The following is a 12,970-nucleotide window of genomic DNA, read 5'->3' on the forward strand; positions in this document are numbered from 1 at the left end:
CTTTTACATTCTGTACTACAGGGACAGGTTCTCTTTAATTAGGTTGCTGCTGTTGGTCATTTGCAATACTGTCAGTGTATATCTCCTATGCTATTTGCACCTCAGCACCAATGCCCGGGTGATGCTGAACCACCTGACAATGCCCTGGTGATACTGAACCATCTGTCACTGACTATACACGGTTTTGAGTCACAGCTTATTGGCTGTACCATTTAGATTTATCCTAATTACGTCAATTCAGTTCTTGTTCTATTCTCTTTTTATTCTATTTTCATTTTACTTTATTCTATTTTAGTTCCTAAATGTTATGGCACCCAGTACTAGGTGAGAGAGAAACGGTATTTCGATTTTCTGTATGTCCTGCACATATGTTGAATTGACAATAAAATCCTTGAACCTATTTTGTTAAGAACCTACTTAAATCATGGTAGAATGTGCACTGTATTTAAAAGATCCATTAAAATTTCAGCAAGATCCTCCATACTTGTATTCCAAATTCTTCTCTCTCCCTGTGCACCCACAGGTTCTCCTCTCCCTGCGTCTCCTGCTGATGATGAAACCTCATGTCCTGTCCCGGGTCAGCAGGGAGGTGGCCTATGGACTTCATGAGCTGCTGAGGACTAATGCAGCTAATATCCACAGTACAGATGACTGGTACACACTCTTCTCCCTGCTGGAGTGCATTGGGGCTGGAGTGAAACCCCCCGCCTCCTTCCAGTTCACCTCTACCACTGCTGACAATGACACAGGTTCAGTATCATTTCTAGCATCATGACTTTGTGCCTGAGTTTCAGGAGGTGGGCTCAGCAGCAGCTGATTTTACTCTGATGAGCACAGTGTAAACCCAGCCTCCGTATTACATGGTGTTAAAACCTCCACAGTTTAAATGGTCTTTAAGGGTTGCTTATAAGGTTTTATGTCTGAAACTGTTGGTGTTTATTATATTAAAAATCATTTCTGGGAAGGGGTTTTGGTTTCTTTAGCAGATACAAAGCACAGTATTTTTCTTGGAATTTAGGAGTAATATTTACTTTTATAGAAGAGTTTATAGTGATGATTTTGTTGATGTTCAGAGTAAACGGTCCTACTTAATGAACCTCTGTTATACAAAAGAGTCCAACATGTAAACCCTGAGAGAAAATGAAAATGAATGAAAATATGTGTGCCTGCTGTCTGTCTTCAGGTGCCCAGTCAGACAGTGAGCTGTCTTCTCACCATCCCAGTGAAGTGAGTTTAGAGCGTGGCTACACATCTGACTCCGAGGTTTACACTGAGCACAGCAAGACCAGGATCCCTCGTTCTGATGTAGATATAGCAATCAGTGGATGGCTTGTGGTCAGCACACACTCATGCATGTACACACATGTACATCCTCACATATGCACAAAAGACTTGGATAATGAGCAGCAAGGCAGACTGTGTATTGTGTATGCACAGTCACTGAAATATTGTCACATGTTGAACACATGAACATATATGTGATACAGAACATATCACATGAAAACCAATTTGGCACTCTAACATTAAAAAATGTATTTGTATAGAACCTTTTAAGGACACTGAAAAGAAATGAGTAGTTAGATTGAGGTTATAGTAAGTTAAAAGAATAGCTGTAAAATAAATTGTTTAATTTCCTGTTTTTCAGCACATAATATAATCAAATTCTGATACATGAATTATGATTGAATTCCTGTGATTTGTACTTTTTCCAGGTTGGGAAAGATGACCTGGAGATGAGTAAGGCCCCTCCAGTAAGCTCTAAAGCTCAGCTGAATCACCCACTGGTCAACCAGTACAGTTTGACACTGGGTCAGGATCTGGGCCAGCATGACACAAAATCTCTAATCAAGTGTGTGGAAACCCTCTCTTTCATTGTCCGTGACGCTGCCCATGTCACCCCTGACAACTTTGAGCTGTGTGTCAGAGCTATACGAGTGTTTGTCGAGGCCAGCCTCAATGGAGGTGAGACACTTGCATAGCATGCATTTTCAATTTCACAAAAACATTTTTTTAAAAACTTAATGAACCAATGCTGACTGAAGTTGTCTACCCACCCGTCCAGCAGAAAAAGAGCAACCTCTGTGTCCGTCTCATTGACTTAAAAGCTAGACAAACCCAAAGTGATGTCACCCACCGGGTTTCTGAAGAGCGTTTTTGAAGCTCAACTATGCCGCTGCCATATTGCTAGCGCTTTACCCTGTCTGCTACCTCTAATCCAAAATTGAGCAAAGAGGCGGGGTGTGAGTGGAGCTCTCTAGACAGCTAGCGGCCAGCCACCAATGGCATGAACCTCCCACTTGTCACTCACAGTGACCACACCCTTAAAAGGTTTCCTCTGTGGAGAGCATGACAGCGCTAGATGAAAAGTAACAGAGAAACCAGAACACACAGGGCCCAGTTTGAAAGGAGCATTGATGTGCTTGCTAAATGCTTAATTTACAGTTTGGTGTTGATTTTTACACCTAATGTTGTGGCTAGTTTACAAATGACTTCTTCAACAAGAAAACAAGGCTACATACGTATATAGTAGAGTTAATTTGGTACAAGGCTAAAAATTAGCACAGATCCAGAATGTCAGTTAGAGACTGAAGAAAGCTTCGAAGTGTAAACATCATAGCTGCAGTTTGATAGCTCATGTGTGGAGACGGCTGAATGACAATGCACAAACCCTACAGTCACATGTTGCCAGGGTTGTTTCACCCACTCTGGAGTTGGTGATCTGCACCCAAGAAACTGCACAGTAATCCTGGAGTTGTACCACCCTATACTGTTTCATTTCGAGGTTTAGAGTTGAGAATTCAGCTTCCAGCAAAGCAGTTGTCTAAATATGTACTGAAATGGAAATGCTTGCTGTCAACAGTGCTTTCCTTTTCAAGGGTCTGTCCAAGCCTCTCAAGTGGGCAGGAAAAAAAAATCAAAACTGTGTTTGCCTCTAGTTTTAGATCTCAAACAAGATCAGTAAACATTTTCAGTCGTTTGCTTCCTCAGGATACCGCAATCACGACAAGAAGAAGAGCCACAAGTATGACTCCTCCAAGTCGCGGATGAGGAAGAAGGCTGGAGGGAGGGAAAAGGAGGGTGGAGCTGGCACAAGGCGAGGTGGCAGCCGTGCATCCAGCCAGCGTCCATCACGTTCCCACAGTGATGACGAGGAGGATGAGGGTGTCCCAGCCAGCTACCACACGGTGTCTTTACAGGTTAGTCAGGACGTAAGTACAATAGCCGTCTTCACCCTTATACCTTATGTCGGTTTGAACCTGGACATCCCAAAAGCATCTTGTTTGACCTGTAGACGTTTCTTGTAGGCACAACTCCCAGCTTTTCACTGAATGGATAAACAGTTCTTTAGGCTAAGGTGATTATGGCATCAAGATGTTTTTGGGAAACCATGGCTTTGGCACCCAAGGGAACATTAAGGGTGGGTGTAACTTTATATTGAAAAGGAAAATACATGAAATAACAATGCAATTAAATAAATAATGGAGAAAAATATGTCATAAAAATGTTCCATGGCAAGACATTCCTTACACCTGTCATGCGGAACACGTCATAGCATTTACAGTCATGTCACAGTGTTTAAGCTGAACATTACACCCCTCCTTGATGGTTTCTCCTTTGTCCTGTGTTTCTGGTGTGGTGGTGTCTTTGGTGGCAATGAAAGCTTAAAGGATAATACTGGTGTATTTTTTTCCTGTTGCTATTGCCTTTATGCAGAGTTCCCAGCTGTTTTCTAAGAACACAGTCCTGTCATTTGATTATTCTTGTCACATGCTGCATGTAGTTGGCATCAAAAATTTTAGGTTTGTGTTTCCTTTTCCATGTCAGTGGAAAAACATGTTAAAACTGCAGAGGCGGACTAACCTGTACAGTGTGTAGCTTATTTAATATAAATGAATGTGAAATTTAAAGCTAACCAAATATAACTGAAAATGAAGGACAGAAGAATTGTGACGCATGCTAACGAAAACTTGAGGTTGCTTGCATATGGATTATAAATTTGCTTTCTTTCCTGGGGTGAAATGAGAAGACTGACTGAATTTGAAGCCTTTGTGTCAAGTGCACAGCTGGAGTCAACCCATCTTAGCATAAAGTTCAAAGTTCAATATGACACCTGCCAACATCTAAGCCACAGATTAACTTGTTATATCTTATTTATTTAATCTGTTAAAGTTTTGTGTTGGAACTATTTCAAGTTGAACAAAAGTGGCTGTACACAGCTTTCATTATGCCTGTACAGACCCATGGATGGAACGAGTAATGGAAAGTTGTACTCTGAAAAACTGGGACAATTTGTAGCATGTGCATACAGATTTACAAATTACAAATATATAGCCGCCTTCCTCTAGCTGTCCTAGAATTGAGCAGAAGAGGAGACAACTGACAGTTATCAAAAATGAAGTATTGTTACCACACAGCATTCTGTCAGAGCCAAACTCATTTTTGGTCTCTGGACAGAGCCAGGTTCACTGTTTCCTTTTGCTTCATCTTTTTGCTAAGCTAGGCTAATCAGGCCCTGACTCTAGCTTTGTACTTAACAGACATTCGAGTTGTATCTATAATCTTGCCTCATCTCTGATGTAATGCACATTTAGCCCATTTCCAAAATTTTTAACCATTGGAACAATCAGTCAGTGTTATAATTTGGATGCTCGCTTGTATCTGCAAATAATCTCCTCCTGTGTTATCCTTTAATTTGTCTGGTGGGGGAACATGATGATACTGTGAATCCTCCTTTTCCCTTTCTACACAAACACACACAAGCAAAGCTTCACTTCCTTTTATACTGTGTAATGTACAGTATTTGGTTGAGAAGAGAGTCTGTAGTCCAATGTACAGTATTATTTGGTTGAGAAGAGAGTCTGTAGTCACTAATAGTGTTCAGTATACTCTATAGTTATTCCTCTGGAGAAAGTTTTAATGAGTTCTTGTGGAAGCTATTTTTGTCTGTAATATAGAGTATAATGCCCTGATATCAGATTGTATCACATACACAGCTACTGTATACCGAGCAAAGTAGGTGTTGCAACTACTAAATGAATAAACTTTAAATATATCACTGCGATATTTCCAGTATGGCTTCACTTGTCATCCCACACTTGACATTTAGTTGTTTATTGTAGATATTAGACCATCCATTCTGTTATTGTCAATGATGATTTTGGTGTGTGTGTGTGTGTGTGTGTGTGATGGTACAGCTGTTAGACCTCATGCACACCCTGCACACCCGGGCGGCCAGCATCTACAGCTCCTGGGCAGAGGAGCAGCAGCATCTGGAGGCTGCAGGCAGGAAAATTGAGGCAGACTCCCAGACTCTGTGGACCAGCTGCTGGTGTCCGCTGCTGCAAGGTAGGTCGTTCTGTCAGTAGCTCTCATGCACTCCACTACAACAGCTTTTGAAATAGTAATTTAATGAAACGTATAATGTTCATATTTGTTGAGACATGGTAGTTTTTGAAGCTTACTTTATTGTCTTTTTCTGGAGTGCAGAAGGTTTGATTACTTCCTGAAGGCACTGCATATTGCATCATATTAGATGTAATATCAAAAACCTAATTAGAATTTACATATAATGGGAACAGAATACTGCAGGGTCACTGTACTAGCACCTCTGAAGTTCCTATAGCGTATGTGACATAACTGCTAACATGAAAACATGACTTTAGCTTAAATAACAGTAAATATATTTCATGCATTTTTCTTTTGGACAAAAGCCATTTCAGTGCCTGTTTGAAATTGGGTTGAAATAATGTTTTTTAGAATATGTAAATACATGATACTTGAATTTTTGAACTGTAGATTTTAACTATAGATTGTTATTGAACAAATTCATTTATAAAAAGCAAACACAAAATGCCTTAATGTAGGAAAAACAGCTCCCCAAGAAGAACAAGAATTTCAGAACATAAACTAGATATTACCTCTCCTGCTACTCACCATTTTAGGGGAAGAAGCCATTTTGTTTCCAGACTTGTGTGTTGGTGTGGAAGAGTGATGCTAAGAGGTGGTCATCTACAAAGACTACAGCTACTACAACATCAGACCTGTTGGATTTTCACATTATCTCCTACAAATTGAAATGAGGAATTTGATCCATCTCACAAATTGTCGAACGCCTTTGTTAACACTCCTTTTGTCTTGCACTACAGTGACTTATGACAGTTTACCTGATGCTTTCATTGTAATGTGCAGCACAAGTTTGTTCATTATGTAGATTTTGAAGTAGTCACTAGGCATTATATGTTTGAAATTGCCTCTTATATAGCAAGAATTCTTTAGTGTGAATGTGCATGCGGAAGACAACTAGAGATGAATGAAAAGTGGGGAACCAGACATTGTTATTAGGCTGATTTGGTTGAATCACTGTGCGTCACTTTGAGTCTGAACCACAGCTGATGTCTGTTATATTGTTGCCCACTCCAGGCATTGCTTGGCTGTGCTGTGATGCCAGGAGACAGGTTCGTATGCAGGCCCTCACCTACCTACAGAGGGCGCTGCTTGTCCACGATCTACAGACACTTGATGCAACTGAGTGGGAGTCCTGCTTCAATAAGGTAAGGAAGGACAGAAGGTACATGTCTTATTATCATATCCTCTGCCTGCTCTTATATTATTTACATTATATTAACCAAGTGATTTAATCTCCTGCAACTTTCTTGTCAGAATTTTGGTTACACTTGTGTGCATTTCAAAGCCAGTGGTGTTTCACAGATTTCAGACGCTGCCTGATCTGGTGTGTACATAATTGTGTTTGTGTTTGCAGGTGCTTTTCCCCCTGTTGACTAAGCTACTTGACAACATCAGTCCGGCAGATGTGGGTGGTATGGAGGAGACCAGAATGAGAGGCTGCACACTCCTGTCAAAGGTCCAAACCAACAGGATTCATCACCAACACCCAGCAGACACTTCAGAAATATTCACAATAGTGCCTGATTTGGGTAGTCTGTCAGACTAATTTTGGGACTCAATCATGAAAGAGTTAACACAGAGGTCGTGCTAGACTTTCGTGTTGTCCGTCAGGGTCACAAAAATTCCCTCCTAATTCCCAGTCAGTTTAATTTTCATGTAATCATTTTCACTCATTTTCATTTTTTAATGGTGAATATACAGAACAAGCTAATGTGCAGCCACTTTTCATGTCAGCACCACATGAAGCAGATGCCAACATGGCCACTCTGTGTAAACAAGCAAATATGAACACTGCAATTTTACAAATTAAGACAGTTACCATTATAATGTGAACAACCCATTGACAAGAAGGTAGGCTAACTGAACTGAACTCAGCTGACTTGCCCTTAAAATTTGGATCTGAAAGCTGAATCAGCACCCTGCTGCCGCACTGGAGACTGGACTGCCAGCTCCACTTCAGACAAAGTTTGGAAGTCAGGGAACATTTCTCTCCAAAAGTGATTAAAGGTTCCTTTGAACATGAGATTTCCTGATCCTGACACAGTCACTTTTTCAGGAGGAATCCGCTGCATGTGCTGCTTCTGCACCAGAGGCGCACCTCTATGACCCATCACAGACGCAGTCCGTTGCCTCCTGTCTGTGGCTCTTCAATGAGCTGTCAGCTTCCAGAAAGCAAGATACATTATGGTCTCAGTTGTCCTTCATCCACTGCATCAGTTGCTCTTTTTCATATCATTTATCAATGCCATAGCAATTATTGGGCTTTCTAATAGCCTAACTTTCAGGTAGTGTAGATTGTCCTCTGTGGTTTAATCTGTCGGAATGACAGATGGCTTTCAGATTTCTCTGTCATTATTTTAAAAAATTCCATCAGTAAGGGACAGTTTTTGGATAATGCGACCTCAGAGTTAACGTCATCTTTTATATACCTCATTTCTTGTAGCCCTGTGCTAGTCTTGCCTATTTGTGATGAATTTTACCTTCTCAGTTAATTTTGAAAAGAAGATTCGAATAGGCAAGGTCAGCCATCAACAGCAGATGGTTGTTGATGAGCATCTTTAGATACACTAACAATCTTTTTATGTTTTTTTTCCAACATGGATCTTATTTTTGGCCATTGTTTTCCAGGGTTATCACTAATCATAGCTTTCTAATGTGGAGTGACACCGTAACACCGTCATGAGCTCACAGAAATCCTCCGTTTCCCCCACAACCTAAACCACTGATTTGGAAGTAAAAATGAAAGGGAGCATGCCTGAAATGTCAGCTGCCATCTTAGATTGCTGCTATGATAAGTACTGTAGGTCAGTGAGCCAGAAAGTAGCTCTTTAAAAATGAATGAACATTTACAGTAGTGAGGACTGAAGAAACCAGCTCTTTCCTTACGCTGACAGAGCTCATGCTCCTGGCAGCTGCTGAGGCTGATGTGTGATTGTCTTCTTCATGTCCAGGTTTTCCTGCAGCACCTGTCCCCTCTGCTCTCCCTGCCTACCTTTGCTGCCCTCTGGCTCACCATTTTGGATTTCATGGACAAATACATGCATGCAGGATCCAGTGACTTACTGGTGAGGAAAGTGATACAGTGGACAGCATTAATACTAACGTAGTAGTATTGTCATGTGTTTTTTATTAATTAGAGCTTATCTGCGGGATTGGGTTGAGGGCTGCTTCAGAATGATTGGACAAGCTGGTGTCAGCTACCACAGTATACGTAATCATCCATGTTCTATCCTGTTTGCTTCAAGTATGGCAGGAAAATATGTACAGTATATGTAAATATCACAGTGGATGTTCATGGGAAGGCCTAAGCCCTTCCATGTTAAAAGGGTTTTGTCTTTTATGGGCTATTGACACCTTCAGTCCAAAGCTGTTTGTGTCACCCTTAGAAACACTATAGAGTCTGTCTTCAGTGTAGACACGGTACATTCATCTCTAACTAACAGCTGTTTGTCTGTCCTGAGCACATTCTACAGGTTGGTTCTGGGTTTGGTATCAGATAAAGCAAAGCTGATCAAATGCTTATTTACTTTATACTTTACCACCTGGGGCTCTTATCCTGGTGGTGTCTGCATCTCTCTCGCCTCTCCTCTCCCTGTTCTCTGTGTGGAGCAGGGAAGGGAGTGGTGATGTGTTCACAGACAGACACACACCTGATTTAAGTAACTTGATCACAACTCTCTTTAAATGTACAACAAATTCTCAAGGAATGAAGACAATACAAACCATCCATCAAACTTTAGCTCTTAAACAAGCATTTCTCTTGCATTTCGCCCCTAAATCAGCAAAAGTCTACACAGTCAGAAGGTGTTGTGCCACATTGGACTCATTTTATGTAACTGTTGACTCTAATTAGAGTCTAATTATTAAAAGTAGCTACATTCTTATAGAATTTACACAGTCACCCTCCTGACCACAGTACACAGTACATCATAGCATCATGTGTCTGGTTTTAAAACATTTGGAGGACCCTCTAGCTTATGCTGGGCTGCTTTTTTTTTTTTTTTTGCTCTGATTTTAGCTCTGCTTTTAACACTACAGTGCTTTTTGTCTTATAGCAGAAGCTAAAACTGTTCATCCCACCCTTGTTAAGTAGTACCATTTGATTTTGATAGACAGAACTGAGTGCCTTACAATAAACAGTTGTGTCTCACAATCCACAACTATTAACACTGGGGCCCCCCAAGGTTGTGTTAGCTCAACCTTGGGGGTTAGCAATGACACAGATGTTTTAAGTCTACTTCACGCACACAACGACATAACTATTTACCACTCATAAATCTTTTTTTCAATGAATGGTGTGACACAAATAGGGTCCCAAGATGTAAAGACAACCGATACAGGAAGTTCTTTACCTTTACCTTAACTTTACCTTTCTATTTATTTACCACTTCTGGTGCTTGTTGTGAAATTTGTATGATGCTGCTTCGTGATGCGCATGATAAAGTTCCCCAAGGGGACAATAAAGTATCTATCAATCATCCCATCAAAGCAAGGTCAGATTAGATCAAATAAATGGACTGAGCTGAAGCATAAACAAGTTTCTTTTACTGAAAGTGTCAAATTAACCTTTGATGTGATGTTCTGAGCTAAACGTGATGCTTAAACAGAGCAGAACTAAATAGTAAGGACTAGGAGGAACTAGCATTTCAATGGCCCAAGGCCGCTTTCTGACTCTGAGGTTAAGACATAACGAGAGAGTTTTAAATATTACTTTGATCAGTTTTGCACGTGGTCCAACAGACCCATTACATTTTTTTTCTGTAACCTCTATTCCTCGGAAGTAAGGAAATGAACACTGAAATGAGTAAACAAAGTGTATGAGAGACCTAAAGTAACTCTGCCATGTTTATCTCAGGAGGAAGCGAACCATTTGTGGGCTCCTCATAAAATGATTTGTACGAAAAGAGGAAAATCCCCAGAGTGGGGTGGTACCCCCCTGAGCTTTACTCACCTCTCTGGGACGAACTTGGGCAAAACACATTAGATGTGATTCTTGCAGCAGTTGTAAAGGGCTCCTCCTGCAACAGTGTCAACATGGGTTTACTTGTTGTCCCATCCCAGAAAAATAAAATCATAGAGAACCTCCTTTTAAAACAATCTAGTGGCTTAAATGATTTTAAATCTGTGAATTAGAAGACATATAATAGAGCATGTACAGTAACACTGCAAGTTATCTAAAAATGTAAAACTCACCAACCATGGAACCAAAAGAATAGGCTCTAAGTCTGATGTTGACTGATTAACTCGCACCTTGTAATTGGGCTGCCTCTTTGTTTTTATGTGTAGTTGGAGGCAATTCCTGAGTCTCTGAAGAACATGCTGCTGGTGATGGACACAGCAGGGATCTTCCACAGTACGGACTCCAGGACAGGATACTCAGACCTGTGGGAAATAACCTGGGAACGAATAGTCTGCTTCCTGCCTCACCTAAAGGAGGAGCTCTTCAAACAGACTGTCATACCAGGTACACAGCGCTGTGCGTGCCAGACAAGATGAAGTTGAATGGTGTGCTGTAATCACATGTTTGCATTTTAATTTCATGTGTTACTGGGAAATTGTCACCTGTGTTTCTCACATTTCATTTTCAATTTTAGATCCGGTGTCCAGTTCTCTAGCAGAGACTGTGCAGCCCACACCCCCCGCAGGCCGGCCTTCATCCCCTCAGGTGTCTTCACCACCTGCCCAGCCGCCCTCCCCGATCCCAGTAACCCCTGCAGAGGCACAGATCCCCATCAGGCCAGCATCACCCCAGGAGTTTCAACCAACCAGTGCCACTGGTAAAAACACTGAAGGCTTCCTTATACATACAGTATAAAAACTGCATAGCTGGACAATAAATTTCTGTCAAGGTGTCACTTTGTATTGTATCCAACAGTTAAGAGAGAGACGGTACTGACCAGTGTCCATTTGTCTGTAATTCATTAGACCTGATTTCTAAAGTACTGCTACAGGGCTACTTACTGATGGCTACAAGTGTCGGTACCCTTCCATTAAATTAAAAAGAAAAAGACAGTTAACTTTTAAATCTGTTGAAACTGGCAACAGGGATCCACTTTCTCTGTTCCATATGTAATAAAACATACACTGATTTTGATTTTGAATAACACAACAAATAAAAATGACATGCACAGACTTGAGACCTTTTTAGCCTGCTCTTCTCTACCACCCCTCCTGAGACATCACTGCAGTCAAGCTCTTTCTTTAGCTTTCCATGACACTTGTCCATTTCCCAGCTGCCAGTCTGCCTTCACTCCACTTCCCTCAGGTCTAATGGGGCTGAGTTCTGGCTCTTTCCATACACGTTCAGCGGGGTTACAACGAGGACACACATCAGCCGCTTCAGAATAACCATTCTTAGTGCCTTTAGATGTTCAGGCTCTTCTCTTGTGGAGCTGCAGCTGAGACACTCTCTGACACTGTGTTTCTCTGCAGAACGCAGTGGTAATCTTCTGATCTGACTGGGTCCATAACAAAACTGAGCTGCCTCCATGTTTCACTGAGGGAATGCTGTCCTGTTCTTTGAAAGCTTCGCCTAGTAGGCACATCCAGGGAGGCAGCTACGCTCCTGTGGACCTTTAAATTCTTACTAACATCCACAGCTGTGGTAACCGGAGCAGCCAGCTGCTTAGAGATAGTTTTGTTGCATTTGTCCTGAACATGTTTGGTGACTATTTTCTCCCTTATCTCCTCAGACAACTCTCTTCTCTTCTGTTTCTTGGCCTTGTCCCATGTTCTGTGTGGTGCACACAGTGATACCAAACAGCATGAGGACTTTTCTCCATTTAATCAGGCCCAGTGTCTGATTTTAAGAGTGAAGACACTTATAATACTGACAACAACAGTCTATCACTACAACCCACTTTCTATCACCACTTCTTGGGGGGGATGAGTCATTTTGTTCAGGCCATTTCAGAAGATCCTTGTGGAATGCAGCTGCAGGTGTACATGACAGTTTCCACACGATTCAGGAAGAACATCACTGTGTCAGTGAGGTGCACATGTGCCAACACTTTTAGCCACGTCTGTAAAAGTAAACACGAGCCCAGGAGCCTGTACCATGAAGCAGGTTCGGTTTGTCTGGCTTCAATGAGCCCAACGTTGAGCATCCCAGATAACCGGTACCATGAAGCCGGTTATTAGCTGGCTCTGTTAAGTCTGGGTTTTCCTATCTGTCGCTGAGCTTGTTCATATGAAAGAGGCGGAATTGTTAATTAGAAACGACATCACCTGAACCATGAGTGAAGTACTGAATATAACATGAGATGGAGCAGTGATACCTGCAGGGAAAATCATTTAGAGCCAAAGCAAACACTGATGTTATGGTGAGTGAACTGTGGTCACATACAGTGACTACAATCAAATAACAAGCTACTGAAACACTGGAAATAACTGTCTAATCTTTTACTTAGATATGACAGGACAGTGGAGAGAAGTTACATCTAAAGTCACATGTTCATTTTTAATCGTGGGAAATATTTAACAATGTGTGGATCATCTTTCTAAGAAAAGGCCATTTGTCATCTGAATGTGCTCATGTTATTCTGAGCCACAGTCAGAAATTCAG

At 41.4% G+C, this 12,970-nt stretch overlaps 1 protein-coding gene across 5 annotated transcripts in view; it reads left to right on the forward strand.

Annotated features, from left to right (window-relative positions):
* Positions 1-12,970, forward strand: part of gbf1 (golgi brefeldin A resistant guanine nucleotide exchange factor 1) — a 104,720-nt gene that overhangs the window by 89,800 nt on the left and 1,950 nt on the right. For 3 of the 5 annotated variants that reach the window (XM_020607576.1, XM_020607579.1, XM_020607580.1), the window contains 10 exons: positions 524-749; positions 1,184-1,335; positions 1,713-1,962; positions 2,989-3,209; positions 5,196-5,346; positions 6,421-6,551; positions 6,761-6,862; positions 8,358-8,471; positions 10,693-10,870; positions 11,001-11,183. In XM_020607576.1, coding sequence (XP_020463232.1) covers positions 524-749; positions 1,184-1,335; positions 1,713-1,962; positions 2,989-3,209; positions 5,196-5,346; positions 6,421-6,551; positions 6,761-6,862; positions 8,358-8,471; positions 10,693-10,870; positions 11,001-11,183 — 1,708 coding nt within the window. The remainder of the gene's footprint in view (positions 1-523; positions 750-1,183; positions 1,336-1,712; positions 1,963-2,988; positions 3,210-5,195; positions 5,347-6,420; positions 6,552-6,760; positions 6,863-8,357; positions 8,472-10,692; positions 10,871-11,000; positions 11,184-12,970) is intronic. The other 2 variants (XM_020607578.1, XM_020607581.1) reach the window with 1 other exon arrangement.

Source organism: Monopterus albus, unplaced genomic scaffold, assembly GCF_001952655.1.
Source record: "Monopterus albus unplaced genomic scaffold, M_albus_1.0 scaffold87.1, whole genome shotgun sequence".
Lineage (NCBI taxonomy): Eukaryota > Metazoa > Chordata > Actinopteri > Synbranchiformes > Synbranchidae > Monopterus > Monopterus albus.